At 34.5% G+C, this 18,844-nt stretch overlaps 3 protein-coding genes across 3 annotated transcripts; all 3 read left to right on the top strand.

The window, feature by feature from the left end:
• Nucleotides 1-2,357, top strand: LOC114915208 (uncharacterized). Its single transcript, XM_029269574.2, has 6 exons — nucleotides 1-887; nucleotides 987-1,107; nucleotides 1,221-1,396; nucleotides 1,502-1,608; nucleotides 1,708-1,857; nucleotides 1,964-2,357. Exons 1-6 carry the CDS (start codon nucleotides 200-202, stop codon nucleotides 2,126-2,128), a joined length of 1,407 nt encoding a protein of 468 aa, XP_029125407.1. The 5' UTR covers nucleotides 1-199; the 3' UTR covers nucleotides 2,129-2,357.
• Nucleotides 2,358-2,672: 315 nt separating this feature from the next.
• LOC109790024 (uncharacterized) lies at nucleotides 2,673-4,687 on the top strand. The gene has a single exon (XM_020349109.3). The coding sequence runs from the start codon at nucleotides 2,752-2,754 to the stop codon at nucleotides 4,399-4,401; it is 1,650 nt and encodes a 549-aa protein (XP_020204698.1). The 5' UTR covers nucleotides 2,673-2,751; the 3' UTR covers nucleotides 4,402-4,687.
• Nucleotides 4,688-8,722: 4,035 nt separating this feature from the next.
• On the top strand, nucleotides 8,723-17,916 carry LOC109790025 (PHD finger protein ALFIN-LIKE 4). The gene is made up of 5 exons (XM_020349110.3): nucleotides 8,723-8,902; nucleotides 8,987-9,019; nucleotides 15,105-15,333; nucleotides 16,833-16,965; nucleotides 17,411-17,916. The coding sequence occupies exons 1-5, from the start codon at nucleotides 8,806-8,808 to the stop codon at nucleotides 17,702-17,704; spliced, it is 786 nt and encodes a 261-aa protein (XP_020204699.1). The 5' UTR covers nucleotides 8,723-8,805; the 3' UTR covers nucleotides 17,705-17,916.
• Nucleotides 17,917-18,844: the final 928 nt, after the last annotated feature.

The raw sequence follows: 18,844 nt of genomic DNA, 5'->3' as shown, positions 1-18,844 counted from the left end.
CAATTTACATTAATTTTCCAAAAGCCCGACTGAAGTGACTTAATTTTTGCAACTGTCATTAACCGTTTCTCGCGCCTCTTACTCCCCTATATAGTTCCTATTCGGACATGTCTTTCACTATTTAGTAACAACTCAGTCATGTAGCGGCGCTGTTTCTTTGGCGCCGCTACTATCAAACACATTTTCATTAAACGCAACCATGGATAATAATAACTTTGGCTTTGTTTCCTACGATGATGAAGATCCATTCCTTTGTCCACTTATTCCAAACTTACTTGTCGAGGTGGACCCCTCACTAGTCTTACCCAAGGCACAGCCCCACCAACAAAATGATCATCCTTTTGGCCTTCAACACGGTAATAATGTTCCCTTCACCATCCAAGATCAATTCATGCAGGACAACAATAATAATGGAGAAGTTGCAAACTTTGACGTTGAGAGTAGGGGCCAACAAACCATGCATGTTGATGGCAGTAATAATATTTCCAATGAAGGAGGAGTTGGTAATTTTGAAATTGAGGGTAGGGGCCAAACCATGCATGGTGATGGCAGTAATAATATTTTCAATGAAGGAAGAGTTGGTAACTTTGAAGTTGAGGGTTATAATAATATCTTCAATGAAGGAGGAGTTGGTAACATTGAAGTGAGGGATACATCAACGATGAGGCACCAACCCATGCACCATCATTTTTCCAATGGAGGTGTTGGTAACTTAGAAATGAGGGGTGGGTTTCCATCGAGGCAACGGAATCAAACTCAGCCACCAAATGAGAATATGGCTCCACCGTTCCACCAAGGAGTGACCTCAGTTTCGTATTGGCCCCTAATACCAAGGCCATTCTTTTGCACTTGCTGTCAAGTTCTTAGACAAATAATTCACACAAATGGTAATTAAATTTTCAACCATGTCACCAAAGATAAATAAATAAAATGCATAATTTTTTCTTCCCTTTTTCACTTTCTTAAATTTTATATATGTATCGCAGGCGTTCAGTTTGAGAAGCTTGAGATTCATGGAACGATTGGGGTGATGGGGCATGCTATAATCCAGAACCGGAACATAACACAGGGTGATCATCCTTCAAGTGACCCTCATCAAATTATTGAGTACGTGTTATCTACAGCAAAGTTTCACTGTTATTTTTTAGTACTTAATTTTTGTCTGCATTTATCAACCTTCACTTCGTTTTGGGTGTGGTGTGGGGATTATATATTTTCAGTTTCCACTACAGAAGCACAGAACAAATAAAGAGTTTCATGGTAGAGTACTGTACACAGATGAGTAAATTAGGGTATATTATTGTGGAAGATGTGTTGTCTACTTATTATGAGATCCTCTGCACTGGAGTGGATTGGGCTAAAGATACTAGTGACGAAGACATTGATTTGATTCCATGTTGGTCTTCTCTTCATCTCTTTGTTACATTTTCTCTTCAACTTGAACCATTACAATTTCATTCTTCAATCGTTAATGATGAGTTTTGAATGGTTATGTTTGTAGCAAATGACATGGGGCAAGATTTTGAGCCCGAGCCTCAACCTCAGCACGAGCCCGAGCCTGAGGCCGTGAACTTGAAAAGGAAAAGGAGACGACCTGATGCAGAGCAGGTTAAATATACTTTTTTCTGTTTTGTTTTGGAAGTGTTGCATGCGTTTGCATGAATGTTTTGTTTTGAGTTTTGACTGAGTAGTTGTGTTGGGGCGCAGAGGAAAAGAATAAAAGCTATGAAATTGGAAGATTGCAGCGATTATTTCCATTTAACCATTGGAGCCGCAGCGCAAAAACTGGACGTATGCATCTCTGCCTTAAAGAGTCTATGCCGCAGGAATAATTTAGAAAATTGGCCCCATAGAAAGGTTCCAATGCTTTAATTAATTTTTTTTCTTTTGGTATTTGATTTGCTATGAATATCTCTCTCTATATATATCCTTAATTTGCTGAACATGATCATATATGGGTCAGTTGACAAGCAATATGAAGAAGGTGGCAGTATTAAGAAGAGCATTGGATTCACCGGATTCAAGGACAAGGACAATAGCTAGAGAGCAAATTAAAATACTTCAAGACGAAGTACTTGAGTTGTGTGTTGGAATTACACCAACTGGAATAGAAATGGTACAACTCTGATGGATATATAAGTGGACCTAAGATTGTTATGGAGAGGACAAGTGGTGCCTGCGGGTTATTACATTTTGATTTTGTTTAGATTTTGTTGCTTTAGTGGTGAGTTGTGAGTGTGAATGTTGTTTGTGTGATATTGATTGGAATTTCCTTTTTACTACAGTGTGTTATGTAAGGTCATATATGAGTTGAAATGAAAGAAAGTGTTTTTAATAAGAGCAACTTCACGGTACCAACACAAATATTACCCAATCTATTAATTTGGTCATCAATTAATGTTTTTTTTCCTTTCCATTAATAGAAAACACACATACGATTAAAATCTCAACAAACTTAAATTATGTCTAAACCTTATCTCTTAAAATTTCAAAACTTTAATTCTCTTAAAATCAAGTGAATAATATGTAGATTGATAATGTATTAAAACTGCTACATAAATTCAAGTTACCTTTTTAATTTATTTTTTTCACCACTCTACCAGGGGAAAAAAATGATAGTCTTGTATTAAGAAATAGAAAAAGTCAACATCAAATTTCGAACGGTCGGCGGGTTCAATCAAATATCCAAACCCAAAGGTGTTATTTTGGAGCGAAAAAGAAGAATGGCAAATTGAGGAGTGTTGGGACTTAATGGGTGAGCTATCCCGGAACGGCGCCATAGCGAAAGCTTGTTCAGGCACAGGACCTCCATTAATCCGAAACCTGTCCCTGGTAACCTCCATTACCACAATCCTCCAAAACCTAAACCCCCAAAACCCAGACTTGTCACCCCTTAAAAAGTTCTCCCCTCACCTCACCCCAAACGTGGTCATCCACGTCATCAAGAACCTAAACAGGCACCCCCACCACGCCCTTCACTTCTTCAACTGGGCCTCCGATCACTACTCCCACCCCCCCTCCTGCTACGCCGCCATCACCCACCTACTCCTCTCCCACTCCCTCTTCTCCACCGCCTACTCCCTCCTCCGCCGCTCCAACAACCTCTCCGACTCCCTCATCTGCACATTCATCAACGCCCTCGGCCACCGCGGCGACATCAGAGGCGCCATCCACTGGTTCCACAAAGCCAACACCTTTCTCAAAGGACGCTGCTTGTTCTCCTGCAACGCCGTCTTGGCTGTTCTCGTGAGGGCCAACCGTGTAAACATCGCCAAGGCCATCTACGATCAGGTCCTCGCACAAGGTTTGCTCCGACCCGATGTCTACACTCACACCACCGTCATTCGCGGCTTGTGCAAAGTGGGCTTGGTCGAGAGTGCGCGCAAGGTGTTCGACGAAATGCGCTGCCAACCCAACATGGTTACTTACAACACCTTGATCCACGGCTTTTGCAGGAAGGGTGACATGGAGGCTGCAAAGAGCGTTTTTGACAGGTTGGTGGGGAGTGAGAGTTGCAAGCCCGATGTGGTGAGTTTCACCACTTTGATTGATGGGTATTCCAAGAAAGGGGAGCTCCGTCAGGCGCTGAGGTGGTTGGAGGAGATGGTGCAACGAGGGTGTTCCCCCAACGTTGTGACCTACAATGCGTTGATTGAAGGTCTTTGCTTGAGCGGGGAAGTGGATGGGGCCAAGAAGATGATGACCAGGATGCGGTTGAATGGTGTAAGAGACAATGTGGCCACGGACACGAGCATGTTGAAGGGGTTTTGCATTGTGGGGAAGTCTGATGATGCTTTTAAGCATCTGAGGGGAATGATTAGTCGCGGGAGGAAGCCGGATGTGAAAGCGTATAGTGTTGTTGTCAATGAGTATTGCAAGATTGGAAAACCAAGTGAGGCAGTGTCCCTTCTGAGGGAAATGGTGGCGACGGGTGTTAAGCCAAGTGTGTCGAGTTTTAATGCGGTGTTTAGAGTTTTTGTGGATGAGGGGAAGGTTGATGAGGGATTTTTTCTTTTGAAGCAGATGCCTCGGATGGGATGCTCACCCAACTTCTTGTCTTATAGCATAGTTGTATGTGGTCTTTGTAAAGTGAAGGGTAGGATGCAACAAGTTGAAGAGCTTGTTTCGGACATGGTTCGGAATGGACATAACCTGGATGCCACTGTGTATAACTGCTTGCTCGAGGGATATTGTGAGGAAGGGGATGAAGAAATGGCACTAAAGACGGTTTATGACATAATGGACAAGAACTTTGTGATCAACCAAGACACTTTCTGCAGTTTTTTGAAGGGGTTGTGTGCGAAGGGAAAATTGAAAGAGGCGGAGACACTGTTTGGGGAGATGCAGAGGAGATCCCAGTTGAGTGGAAAACTTGAGTCAACCGGAGGAATATTAACGTGATATGATAATGTTCGGTCAATGGAATTCTTGCAGAGGTATTTAGCCCCTAAAAACTATGGCGCATTGTGGGAGGGGTCTGCTTAATCCAGCACTGCAGGTTTAAAGTTCATTATATAGAGTGCTTGGGTTGAAACTCTCGTTTACCATCAAGTCCGGGATGGTTGGTGTGGTCTGTTTACTGATTGGGTTTGGATAGAAGTGGAGAACAATTGATCCAACTCAATAGATCAGTAATGGAAATAGTTATGATATAACTAGCGCTATAGTATATTTTTTTTATTATTCATTTCAGCTTGTTTCTTCTTCTTTTTTACTAGTTCTTAATTTATTTATTTTTTGCAAGTTGGTTTTTTTTTATTACTGTTTTTTGATAAATAAGCATATTAAAACTTATAAATAACCGATTGAATTATAAGCTAATAAACTAATTGATAAATGGCATAAAACAATTTTTATAATGAGAAAGGGGGACTGACATGATAAGTAGAATAATTTTTAAATAAAAAAGAGGATAAAACATTATTTGAACCAAATTAACAAAGATAAGAGAGAGAGAGAAATTATGAATTTATAAGTTATAAGTTATTTCAATTAGTTTATGAAAATAAGATATGAATTTTTAAAATAAATTTTCATACTAGATAAACTTATTTTGTTCAAGCTAAGTTATATATTAATCAAAGGAGCTTATAAATTTTACAAATGTAGATAAGAGAGAGAGAGAAAAATTATGAATTTATAAATTATAAGTTACTTCAATTAGTTAATGAAAATAAGATATGAATTTTTAAAATAAATTTTCATACTAGATAAACTTATTTTGTTCAAGCTAAGTTATATATTAATCAAAGGAGCTTATAAATTTTACAAATGTTTTACCAAACACACTATGACTTTTTCACTTAGAGTTTAAAATTTTTAAAATTGCAATGCTAATTATTACAGAACATTTGATAAGAAAACTTTTTATTTTTATTTTTATAAATTATACTTTTAATCCTCCTATAATATTCAATTTGTAAATGTGGTCTTCCAATTTTTAAATCCACAATTTTGATTTTCTAATTTTTAAATCTACAATTTTAGTCTTCCAACTTCATAACACTCAGAATTTTGGAAGGAATATTTATCTATTATTGTTAAATTTGTAAATTACATAATAATTGATATTTAGTAATATTTAAGTTAAATTATATTTTTGGTCCTTTGTCTTATTTATTAAGTTTATTCTAGTCTTTTATGTTTTAAAATATTTATTTTTATCATTTATCTCTTAAATTTAGATCAATTTGATCCTTTTAAAATAATGATTATTTTTAATTTTGTAATGTGGTTTTGGGTCATTTTTTTAATTGATTCAAAACTTAAAAATTATCTTATTAGATTCATTGAAGTTTGAATAAAAAAGTGTTACAAATATAGTAAAAATTGCATAAAAATAAGTTCAAAAGGAAATTAAAAAGTTTGAAAATATATTTTCATACATTTTTCACACAATTTTTACTGTGTTTACAACTTTTTTGAACTTTAATGTCAATTGATTTTTATAATTTTTATATAATTGAATTTAATGTTATAAATTTTACGTCTTGCATCTGTAAAAAATTAACTTAAAATTGTGTTACAAAATTAAATTTATTATTATTTTAAAAATATCAAATTGATCCAAATATAAAAGATAAATAAATAGAATTAACATTTTAACATACAAAGGACTAAAAAAAATTAAAAAATAAAATATAGGACAAAAAGTATAATTTAACATAATATTAAGCTAAATTTTACTTTTAGTTCATTTTTTTTTCATGAAAGTGGTAAAGTAAGATGCAAATGAGATAAAAATAGAAATTAAAATTATAATTTAGTTTAAATATTATTAAATATTAATTATCACATTATTTACTTAATGTTAGGTTATGTCTGACATTACAATTTAAGCGATAATATGAATATTTGACAAGTGGACCAAAATTGTAAATTTTATAAAATTGAATGACCAAAATTACATAATTAATAATTAGAGAACTAAAATTGTGAGTATATATAAATCAAAAGTGCAATTTAACTAAACTTTGAACAAATGTTTTTACTGTCATGGCATTGGTATATTCGACCCATTAGATCAAAGATTAATCTCGCTTATGATATTGTGACTATTATTGACTCATAAAGTTTTTGCACTTGAAAATGATCAAACAAAGAACTTTTGACTAAATACATCCTCTCTACAATTTGTGACTATAGAGTGCACCAACCAACCATGTCAAACAAGTGTTTTAATATATTTTGTTCACACACACACACACACACACACACATATATATATATATATATATATATATATATATATATATATATATATATATGAGTTAATTACCTATATACTGTTAGTGTAAAATTATTTTACACTGACAACCAATCATATCTTTTAATAGTGTCATATCATTTGCTTATTTAATCAACTAAAAATAAAATAAAAATAATTTAAAAGATATGATTGATTGCCAGTGTAAAAAACTTTACATTGGCAGTGTATGGATGATTAACTATATATATATATATGTATTATTTTTTTATAATCGCTTTTCATGAGTAAGTTGGTATACTTACATTCTGATAGAGAGATTCACTTAATCCAAAAGTAAGTTAATACACTTATTTTTTTTTCAATAATTAAAGTTTTCGTTAACTATTTTTAAACGAGACAAATTATAGACAATTTCAGTTTGACTCATTTATTTATCAAATTCAATTTTTAACTCAAGTTCAACTAGTTAATTATTGAATCAAGTTTCAAATTATTTTCAAGTTAGCTAGATTCATCATCACACTTAAAATACAAATATTCTCATTTTTTTATATATATTTAGAATGCACAATCTATGGAAACATATATTAAGTGTCTAGTAATTTATGATAATTTTAGAAAGAAATTGAAATTTAAGATAAATTTAGATCTTAACAAAAACAAAAAAAACTATTCCCTCAATTTTTTATTACGAGCAACAAAATTATGCACATTTTTATTCTTAAATACAACACCTTTCCTTTTTTTATCTCTTTGATTTTTAGTAAATTTTAATTACTCTCGTTTCATTTAATAATACTCTTTTTAAAATATTATTTTTCAATGTATAATATTTTAATTCTACTAAATTTTTTTAAACATTTACAACAATGATAATTTTTAAAAATATTATGAAATCAATAATTTTTTTTATGGAATTAACTAATTTCCATGATATATCAAAACAAAGAGAGTAATTTTTTTAATCTTCATAAATTAATTATTCGAGTCCTAAGGATCGAAGATAGTAAAAAATTTCAAGTTATATATATATATATATATATATATATATATATATATAATTTTATTTTTCCGAGAAATATCCTTTGTCCGTATATATGAATCATTTTTTAATCTAATAATCTAAAACCCTGATATATATATGGGTAAAAAGTAGTGATAAGAAATATATGTTATAAAGTACAAAATGAACAATAAATGTAGATTTAGCCTATAAGAATTAAATTCATATTTTACAACGAGTAGAACTTGATTCGTGATATTAATGCAAGGATTTTGTTAATAAATTCTGCCTCCAATAAATAACATAAGATAAACTATAAGATTAATAAAAATAATTAATATAATTATTTTAAAAATAATTAATTAATTTTAACATAAATTTAAATTTTATTTCAAATATATTTATTTTTAAGTAATAATTATATTTAGTACTATTCATAAATAAATATATAAAAAATAAATTTACAATAAATAAAGAGTATAAAATAAATTTAATTTTAAGTAAATTTAAAAATTAATGATTACTATTTATAATTAGAAAAAAATTTATTACTTATAATTAGAATTAGATTTAATAATTTGTAAATATTTTTATAAGTATTATTTGAATATCGAGACTTATCCAAATAACTCTTATAGTTTAACTAATTTATTTATTTATTTTTGTAAAATTAGAGTTATTTGAACATTAAGACATATTATAGTGACTTTAATAATCCAACTGAGTCGAATCCTTTTTTTCCTCTCTTTATTTCCATTATTAAGATAAGATTTTAATAAAATGAAATACAAATAATAAATATTTAATTAAAATATTATTTACTCTTCCAAATTCATAATGATAACAATAATGGAAGAAATATACAAGCCAACTCAGCTAATTATTATTATTTTTTTAAGTATAAAGTGTAGCAGCTAATTTTTACTTAAAAAAAAAAAAGAAGAAAAAAGAAGAAGTAACGGACACATAGGGTTTTATAAAATGGGATTAAGATATTCAATTTGGTGGGATTGAAATCCGGTGTGTTGCGTATATACCGTAGAAAGAGAGAGAGAGTTTGCAATCTGAGTTTCCCTCCACTCCGTGTTTTAACATGGACGCAGCAGCTCCTTACAATCCCCGCACCGTCGAAGAGGTTTTCAGAGATTTCAAGGGCCGCAGAGCTGGCATGATTAAAGCCCTCACAACCGGTAAATTCAATTATCCATTTCTCTTTCTCTTTCTCTTTCTCTTTCTCTCTCTCTTTCTCTAACGTTTTTTCTTCTCTTTCGCAGATGTCCAACACTTCTATCACCAGTGTGATCCAGGTATTTCCCTTTACTTCTACTCAACACATTCTGCTTCTTCTCAATGCCTACTTCCCTATCCAATATTTTTAAATTACTTCGCCTCACTATGCCTTCTTCTATCTTTTCGCAACAGAAAATTAATGGAGTAAATTATTTACGAAAATTGAGTTTAAATAATGAGAATAAGCATTTGAACCTAAATTCAGTGCCTCGTTAATGTTGAAAAAAATAAATAATCAGTGGAAGCTTTTATGTATGGATGGAACCTTAACATTGTAGATTTCAGTTAAATTTTTTACCTTTGTTTTGGTGCTTGACCAAAACTTTTGTATGCCACTTGCCAGTTCAATTGGGATGAAACTGATCGATGATAGGTGGCTTCTTTTTATCGTTTATTATCATTTTATCATCCATATTTTTTTATGAATTGTATATCTTCTGGGTTGCCGGAATCTGAATTTTATCATCAATCTAGATTATTTCAACACCATTTGTCCCGTCTTTCTTTTTAACGTAAAGCGTTGAGTCTTGAGTGCATTACAATTATTTACAGATTTGAAAATCCAATAAGCTGCTACAGAGAGAAGTTGAAAACTACCTAACCAGCTTCTTATTAATGTAGCCCGTATGTGTGTGAATGGACTTAGATTGTGAACGTTGTTCTTAAATTTCAATCTGGGGGGTTGCAGTCTTGCAGATAGGCTAGTGAAATACAGTCTATATCATACATTGGATATCTATGTCAGTATGTTCCGAGTGTGAGCTTGAGACTTATTCAATAAACCTTTGGATACCTTGTAACGTTGATGTTATAATTGTACTAGTAGCTTCTATGTGTTGAATATGGTGTGGCAAATTTAGTCCCACATCGAATAAGTTTTTTTTGATGTGGCCAAATTAGTCCCACATTGGATAGGTTTGGGAATGTGTAGTGCCTTAGGTTCTATATATAGAAACCCTTCCCTTCACTTTGAAATCATCCCAACTACAAGTTCATTTGTAACTTCTAAGGCTTGTAGTTTTCTCTTCTCTCTCTATTGTAATATTTCTTAGTGAAATATATTTGGTAGTGTCCGAGGAAGTAGGCATAATTGGCTGAACCTCGTTAAATTCTTGGTGTTCTTTCTTTCTTGTTTTGCTTTTGGTTTAAAATTTGCTAGACGTTTCCGCAACAAATTGGTATCAAGAGCCAGGTTATTTTAAGGAAAAAACACTATGCTCTGTGCGCTGTAGGTATTCTATAGTCGGCACATCAGAAAATTTTTCCTTAATCCTGGACCTATTTTTATTATTTGACATTTAGCAAATTTTAAACACTCTTTTCGAATTGAGCTGAGATGGCAAACGAAGAAAATCCACTTAGAATTACATCATCAACTTTGAATGCTTCTTCAAGCATTTTGCAAAGAGCTGTTGGTGGGAATCCAAGGTTGATGGTAGAGATTTTCGATGGCAGCGGTCATTTCGGCATGTGGCAAAGTGAGGTTCTAGATGCTCTTTTTCAGCAAGGTCTAGACATTACAATTGAAGGAAAGAAACCAGAAAGTATGGGAGAGGAAGATTGGAAGACCCTCAATCGATTGGCATGTGGTACAATAAGGTCATGCTTATCAAGAGAGCAGAAGTATGCATTCTGCAAAGAGACCTCTGCTAGTAAGTTGATGACGGAGTTGGAGGAAAAGTTCTTGAAGAAAAGCAGTCAGAATAAACTTCACATGAAGAAAAGGCTGTTTCGGTTCACTTACATTCCTGGTGCCACAATGAATGATCACATCACTAGTTTTAATCAGCTTGTTGCTGATTTGTTAAACCTGGACGTGACTTTTGAAGATGAGGATCTTGCCCTAATGTTGTTGGGATCACTTCCTGAAGAGTTTGAGTTTCTGGAAACAACTCTACTCCATGGGAAGGTTGCTGTGTCTCTAAATGAAGTTTGTGGAGCCCTATACAGCTATGAACTGAGGAGAAAAGACAAAAAAGATAGCTCAGAGAAGGCTAATGAAGCTTTGGTTGCAAGAGGACGTCCGGTGATCCAGGCGAAAGGAAAGAAGAAGCGATCGAAGTCGAAGGCTAAAGTTGGGAAAGATGAGTGTGCCTTTTGTCGAGAAAAGGGGCATTGGAAGAAAGATTGTCCTAAACTAAAAAACAAAGGTCAATCTAAGACTGTTGCAGATTCAAATGTAGCTGAGTATGTTGATGACTCAGATTGTTCACTTGCTGTTTCTGGTTCAACCAGCTCTTCTAGTGCTTGGCTTCTTGATTCGGGATGCAGCAATCATATGTGTCCTAATCGAGAATGGTTCTATGATTTCAGAGAACTAGAAGAAGGAGTTGTTTATACAGCAAATGATGTTCCTCTTACCACACATGGGATTGGTTCTATTCGATTGAAGAATCGTGATGGAGCAATCAGAACTTTGAAGGATGTTCGTTTTGTCCCGAGTTTATCAAGAAATCTCATTTCTGTGGGAGCCTTAGAAGAGAAGGGTTTCACGGTGCACGCAGAAGGTGGAGTAATGAAGATAATCTCTGGAGCTCTGGTGGTAATGAAAGGAGTTCGGAAAAATAATAGGTTGTACTATTACCAAGGTACTACTATTATTGGAACTGCAGCAGTGGCATCCAGTGACGAGAAGGAGTTGGAGTTGGCCAAGTTATGGCATATGCGGCTGGGACACGCTGGTGAAAGATCCTTGAATTTACTCATGAAACAAGGATTGTTGAAAAATATTCAGGCTTGCAAATTGGACTTTTGTGAGCATTGTGTCAAAGGGAAGAAGACAAGGGTGAATTTTGGAACAGCTATCCATGATACTAAAGGTATTTTGGATTATGTTCATTCTGATGTGTGGGGACCTTCAAAAACAGCATCATTGGCAGGAAACCACTACTATGTCACCTTTGTTGATGATTTTTCCCGGAGAATTTGGGTGTATGCAATGAAGACTAAGGATGAGGTGCTTGGAATTTTCCTTAAATGGAAAAAGAGGATGGAAACCCAAACTGGGCGAAAGATCAAGCACTTTCGAACAGACAATGGTGGGGAGTACACGAGTGATCCATTTAAGAAGGCTTGCGAAGAAAGCGGCATTGTCAGACACTTCACAGTCAAGCACACACCACAACAAAATGGAGTGGCAGAACGCATGAATCGAACGTTGCTGGAGAAAGTTCGGTGTATGTTGTCCAATGCTGGATTGGGCAAACAGTTTTGGGCTGAAGCTGTTGTATATGCGAGTCATCTTATCAATCGCCTACCATCAAGTGCAATTGGTGGCAAAACACCACTAGAGAAATGGTTCGGAAAACCTGCTACAGATTATGATTCCTTACATGTATTTGGCTGCACTGCTTATTATCATGTTAAGGAGTCAAAATTGGATCCTCGTGCAAAGAAAGCAATTTTCATGGGGATTGCATCTGGTGTAAAAGGATATCGTCTTTGGTGCCTAGAGACCAAGAAGACAATCATTAGCAGGGATGTCACCTTTGATGAATCTACCATGTTGGGAAAGGTGACAACAGAACAAAAGAAGAATGGTACTCCAAAACAGGTGGAGTTTGAAAGGAAGATTGTTTTTCCAGCAAATGATGAAGAAAAAACTCCTATGGTAGATGAGGAGTCAGATGAAGAAGAGGTTCATATCCAAGAACCTCCACAGCAACTTGAATCAATTGCATTAAGAAAGCCAAAGAGGACAACCATAATGCCTGCTCGTTATGTTGATATGGTGTCCTATGCATCTCCAGTTGCAAGTGATGACATTCCTACCACTTATATTGAAGCAGTCAAAGGTTCAGAAGAAGATAAGTGGAGAAGTGCCATGTCTGAAGAAATGGAGTCCCTTAGAAGGAACCAGACTTGGAAGTTAGCAAATCTTCCAAAGGGAAAGAAAGCAATTGGGTGCAAATGGGTATATGCAAAGAAAGATGGATTTCCTGACAAGTCAGAAGTGCGCTACAAAGCAAGGTTAGTAGCCAAAGGTTATGCTCAGAAGGAAGGAATTGACTACAATGAGGTGTTTTCTCCAGTTGTAAAACACTCTTCCATCCGTGTTCTGTTGGCTTTGGTGGCACAATTGGATATGGAACTGGTTCAAATGGATGTAAAGACGGCATTTTTACATGGAGACTTGGAGGAGGAAATCTATATGACTCAGCCTGAAGGGTTCAAGGTTGCTGGAAAAGAAAATATGTTTTGTAAACTTGAAAAATCGTTGTACGGATTGAAGCAATCACCAAGACAATGGTACAAACGATTTGACAAGTTTATGTTGAGGCAAAAGTACACAAGGAGCAAGTACGATCACTGTGTGTATTTGCGCAAGCTGCATGATGGATCTTTTATATATCTTCTTCTTTATGTTGATGATATGTTGATTGCTTCCAAGAACAAAGAGGAAATTGAGAAGTTAAAAACTCAATTAAATGGTGAATTTGAAATGAAGGATCTTGGTGAAGCAAAGAAGATTCTTGGCATGGAGATAAGTAGAGACAGAAAATTGGGAAGACTTTGTTTAACTCAGAAAGAGTATTTGAAAAGGGTACTAAAACGTTTTGGCATATCTGATGAATCCAAACCTGTTAGTACACCACTTGCTTCTCATTTTAAACTCAGTGCAAATTTATCTCCAAGAGATGCAGCAGAGAAAGCCTACATGTCTAAAGTTCCATATGCTAGCGCTGTTGGAAGCTTAATGTATGCTATGGTGTGTACAAGGCCTGACATTTCATATGCAGTAGGGGTTGTGAGCAGGTACATGCATAATCCAGGAAAAGAGCATTGGCAAGCTGTGAAATGGATTCTACGGTACATTCTGAACACTGTAGATGTTGGTTTGGTATTTCAGCAGGAACAAGATGGTCAAAATGTGGTTGGATATTGTGATTCCAACTATGCTGGAGATCTGGATAATCGTCGATCAACTACTGGCTATGTTTTTACTTTGGCAAAAGCACCGGTATGTTGGAGGTCTACTTTACAGTCAACTGTAGCTTTGTCTACAACAGAGGCAGAGTATATGGCTTTGACAGAGGCTGTAAAGGAAGCAATTTGGCTTCAAGGGTTGCTTGGTGAATTAGGAATTCTACAAAAGCATGTGAAGGTGCATTGTGATAGTCAAAGTGCAATCATGTTGGCAAAGAATCAAACTTACCATGCAAGGACGAAGCATATTGATGTTCGTTACCACTTCATAAGAGAGATTATCGAAGAAGGTGGAGTGGCTATCCAGAAGATAAGGACCACAGAGAATCCAGCTGATATGTTGACAAAGGTAGTAGATTCAATCAAGTTCCAACACTGTTTGGACTTGATTAATATTATCAAAATTTGAAGACTGCATTGGTAGACACTATCAAAGATGAGAGATTTGAAAATATGAAATTTGCCAAGGTGGAGATTTGTTGAATATGGTGTGGCAAATTTAGTCCCACATCGAATAAGTTTTTTTTGATGTGGCCAAATTAGTCCCACATTGGATAGGTTTGGGAATGTGTAGTGCCTTAGGTTCTATATATAGAAACCCTTCCCTTCACTTTGAAATCATCCCAACTACAAGTTCATTTGTAACTTCTAAGGCTTGTAGTTTTCTCTTCTCTCTCTATTGTAATATTTCTTAGTGAAATATATTTGGTAGTGTCCGAGGAAGTAGGCATAATTGGCTGAACCTCGTTAAATTCTTGGTGTTCTTTCTTTCTTGTTTTGCTTTTGGTTTAAAATTTGCTAGACGTTTCCGCAACACTATGACCTAGTGGTTGGAAGTTCAATCGTTACCATCCTTGTTCTTTATGATTAGATTAAATATGAGTGAGGTAAAATGAGTTTATGCATTGTCCATGCTTTCAGGACCAAAAGGGCTCTTACATAATAGAACATGTAAAACCATTCTTGGTTCTCTATCTAACATTTTAAGCTCTTTGGTTATTCACAAATATCTTATGGGTAGAGATACTCACCCTTGATATTGGATTTTTTCTTTGACATACTGAACTACTGTTTTCACTCTTCTAATGTACTGTCTAGGACCTAGTTGTTATTATTATTTATTAATATTATTATTTAATAAAATTTTAGTTGATTTGTAAGAACTTTGTGATACAGAGAAGGAAAATCTTTGCCTTTATGGATTTCCTACCGAGCACTGGGAAGTCAATCTGCCAGCTGAGGAGGTGCCTCCAGAGCTTCCAGAGCCGGCATTGGGTATTAACTTTGCGAGAGATGGGATGCAAGAAAAGGACTGGCTATCCTTGGTTGCTGTGCACAGTGATGCATGGTTACTTGCTGTGGCTTTTTATTTTGGTGCTAGGTTTGGATTTGATAAGGCTGATAGGTAGCTATTTTCGTTTTCCACTTTTCCCTTTTATGTACATATCAACATGGTTTTATTCTACAAACTAGTTTTTTTTCCCGTTAAATGATGTATATGTTTTTATCTGATCTGAAGTAGCATACCTTTAGGTTCAACTGTCAGGAATATTTCTGCACACTGTTTTCATTGTAGTGTAATTTTAAACCATAGATGGTCCGAGGTTTGAATGTATCTTGTTATGGACAAAGTTCTTCTGTTGCTTTATTGGCTCTCGAAATAAATGGTTACACACAAAAGTGTTTAGACATAAAAAGCAGGAAGTGTAACTTGAGAACACTCAACTCCAAGTAACTAATGTAACTTGATTGCCTCTTGTAATGTTTGCTACCTTGACAGTTGCAACTAGTTGTAAGCATGACATTCTTTGTTTCATTTGATAAAAAGTGGTTGACTATTGAAGCAGAATTTGAAAAAGACAACTTTCCAATGGCTGTTTTGGTTGGTATTGTACTTTATTTTATTACTATTTATTAGCATAATACCTGTCAATGCACAATTGCACATGCATTTGTTGTATTTAGTCCCCTTCATTAATCTAAAGCAACTCAGTGAAATGTTTGAAATTTGAAAGGCTAAAGATGTTTTGTTCACATAATTGTATGTTATAACATGGTGTTTTTGACATTATAGAGAGAATTTTGGTCTGGGTAAGGTTGAATAACAGTAATATGCGAGTTCTAATAGTCTTTTAAAATGTTTCAATGGGTAAGGTTAAAATTTTGAAACCTTAAAGATGTTTTGTCAGAATTGTTGATGTTCCTATTCTTTTAATTGATTGCAATCTGCTGAACTTGCAATCATTATCTAAAAAATCCAGTGAATTACCCATCAGCTCTCTGGATAAATTTTTCTGGGATTTCAGTCTTAAGAGAATTATCACCTTCCATTGTCTTATTGCGTAGTTGGTATGATTAACATAGTTTAATCACTATCTAATTCTTAGGACATGAATAATGTGCAAAGATGTGAATAAAAAGGGAGGTGGGGAATTCACATTTTTCAGCTGCTTAGTATTTATGATGTTTACTTTTATAACTACAAGGTAGTAACAGGCGGATTCAAGAAATGCTAAAGGTATTTAAGGATAGGAAATTATATTCTGTGTGCTTTTGGGATTGTGAATTGCTTCACAGTTTTGCCATAAACACATACTTCCAGTTTTTCCTTTTGGAAGGAAAACATTTTTGTATTATCTTGATATTCTCTTAATGCTCTATTGCTCACTTGTTAATAATTTTTTTTTAGAGCTAGTTTTTTGTTTAAGAGAATAACACTTTCTTTATCTGCCTTGGAGTTTGTATTCTTAGTAACGCTGATTTTTCCTTTTTAATTTTGTTAATAGTGCATAGTTTGCATTCTCTGACTATAGATGGTTTACTCTCTTACTTTGGTAGTTAATTTGATATATGTTTTCATTTTGTTATCTTTCATTAATATCTGTTCTTTATTTTCATATACAGGAAGCGACTGTTTAACATGATAAATGATCTTCCAACGATATTTGAGATTGTTACAGGGATGGCCAAGAAACAAGGAAAGGAAAAGTCATCAGTTTCTAATCATAGCAGTAACAAGTCTAAATCAAACTCAAAGGTATACAAGCTGAAAAACTAACTAGCCATTAGTAGAAGATTGTTTTCTGATGGAATAGCTTTTTACAATGAAGCTACATTTTTACACCTGATTTTTTTTGAATTTGATACAAAAGTATGTGGCTAGTTTAGTCTTTGAACATCAGATGCTCTACCTATAAGAGGGTTCCTTGTTTCAGGAGAGACGGGTGTGAACGAGATCACAGACAATATTGTCTATGGTGCACCTTTAAGTTAGGATGCATCCGTTGGTCGTTAGATCTAAACAAAATAGGCAATGTGTATTTATTTATTTATACCCAACTGTAACACATTTGGGATGCTCTATTTTCAAGAGTGCACTGTACTTTTTTGACCTAAAAGTCTTCTACAATCTTGAATGAGATCCAAGCACCCAATTATTTTTTTAAAATCTTTGATAATCTCTTTTGGTTTGGCAATTGCAGAAAGGTTCTGAATCTCAAGGACAGAAAGGTTCTGAATCTCAAGGGAAGTATTCAAAAGCAATGCAATTAAAGGACGAGGATGAGAATGGTCTGGAAGAGGACGATGAAGAGGAGCATGGAGAGACACTTTGTGGGGCATGTGGAGAGAACTATGCGGCTGATGAGTTCTGGATTTGCTGTGACATTTGTGAGAAGTGGTTTCATGGAAAATGTGTGAAGATTACCCCTGCTAGGGCTGAGCATATCAAGCACTACAAGTGTCCATCTTGCAGCAACAAGAGAGCTCGACCTTAACAGTGGCTAGGATGGTGACGCGACTGTGTATCTCGGTTCCTGGGCAATTATATAACTGTTAGTTTGTTTTTAGTTCAGGTTTATTAGACTTCGTCAATTCTAGCTTCTAGGTAAAATCTGTTTCAGATTTATGTTAGGTACTGTTTATTCTGTCCAAAATTTGGATATTTATGTCATGAGCAAATTTAAATATTGTAATGTGTTTCCTTAAATTTAGTGGTGTCTATAACTATCTATAGTATCTTCAGTTAATTTAAAATTTCTCCCCTATTGTTATTCCTTTATAATTTAAGTTCTTGCATTCGCTAAGAACAGGACAAAAGAAAGTGGAAAACAGGAAGAAAAGGGATTACTTCACTTGAGTTGAGTCTTAAGACTACAGTGATAACCAGTTGAGTTTCGTAGTGAAACTGGTTAATTCTCCACAACCATGTTAGATTTGCATGTTCATTGGTTGGCTTATTATCTGAGTGCCGAGTGCGTGCGTGACTTTGCAATTAGAAGTGAATTTTACTACTTTGGTTTTCTTTTAAAATTGGAATGGTGAAAAAAAATTGGCGAAGACTATTGACGTTCAAGATTGTGCAGTAGCCAACTAGAGTTGTTTTCACCGTTTTCGGTGGTTGATAACTAGTTCGTTAATTTAATTTTGGTTTTTAGATTACTTTGATTTTCATAATTATGCTCTGCATTCATAGATTGGGCGTGTGTTACATGGAACACGAGATTGAGATTTTTGGATTCGAATATGGCTTTATTAATTTACTACCATGACGATTGACGTGTGAGGCGGTGAGAGTACATATCATTTGCGGTAGGTGAAAGTGAAACTATGAATTCCCTTAGAGATCTTTTTATTTATTTTTGCACACCCATATTTAATTAAACATATCTGTCGGAATAATATTTTCCTTCATTATCTTTGGGCACGCACAAAGTAATAAAAGAAGTGATTTGAATGCAAAAATCCAGTTAATTTCGTTGCTTGTTCTATATGTTGCTTGGCTTTGTATATAGATCATTTATGCTTTTTGTTGAAGAGAAAAAACCATTCATAGAAGTCATGTCATAATCATTCATGATTATAGACCATCTTGAACCTTTACAAAAGGATATAAAACCCTTCAAAAAGATACATTT

This window comes from Cajanus cajan, chromosome 6 (assembly GCF_000230855.2).
Source record: "Cajanus cajan strain Asha chromosome 6, NIPB_CcT2T_4, whole genome shotgun sequence".
Classification (NCBI taxonomy): Eukaryota; Viridiplantae; Streptophyta; class Magnoliopsida; order Fabales; family Fabaceae; genus Cajanus; species Cajanus cajan.
Note: the sequence above shows the minus strand (reverse complement) of the source record. Positions and strands in the feature narration are given on the sequence as shown.

What these genes read in the sequence shown, in the direction of transcription:
- LOC109790025 (XM_020349110.3), top strand. Translation starts at nt 8,806, where the DNA reads ATGGACGCAGCAGCTCCTTACAATCCCCGCACCGTCGAAGAGGTTTTC. An exon ending in GATTAAAGCCCTCACAACCG is followed by an intron (nt 8,903 to 8,986) that starts GTAAATTCAATT and finishes TCTCTTTCGCAG; the next exon opens with ATGTCCAACACTTCTATCAC. An exon ending in AGTCTAAATCAAACTCAAAG is followed by an intron (nt 16,966 to 17,410) that starts GTATACAAGCTG and finishes TGGCAATTGCAG; the next exon opens with AAAGGTTCTGAATCTCAAGG.
- LOC109790024 (XM_020349109.3), top strand. Translation starts at nt 2,752, where the DNA reads ATGGGTGAGCTATCCCGGAACGGCGCCATAGCGAAAGCTTGTTCAGGC.
- LOC114915208 (XM_029269574.2), top strand. Translation starts at nt 200, where the DNA reads ATGGATAATAATAACTTTGGCTTTGTTTCCTACGATGATGAAGATCCA. An exon ending in AGACATTGATTTGATTCCAT is followed by an intron (nt 1,397 to 1,501) that starts GTTGGTCTTCTC and finishes TTATGTTTGTAG; the next exon opens with CAAATGACATGGGGCAAGAT. An exon ending in GACGACCTGATGCAGAGCAG is followed by an intron (nt 1,609 to 1,707) that starts GTTAAATATACT and finishes GTTGGGGCGCAG; the next exon opens with AGGAAAAGAATAAAAGCTAT.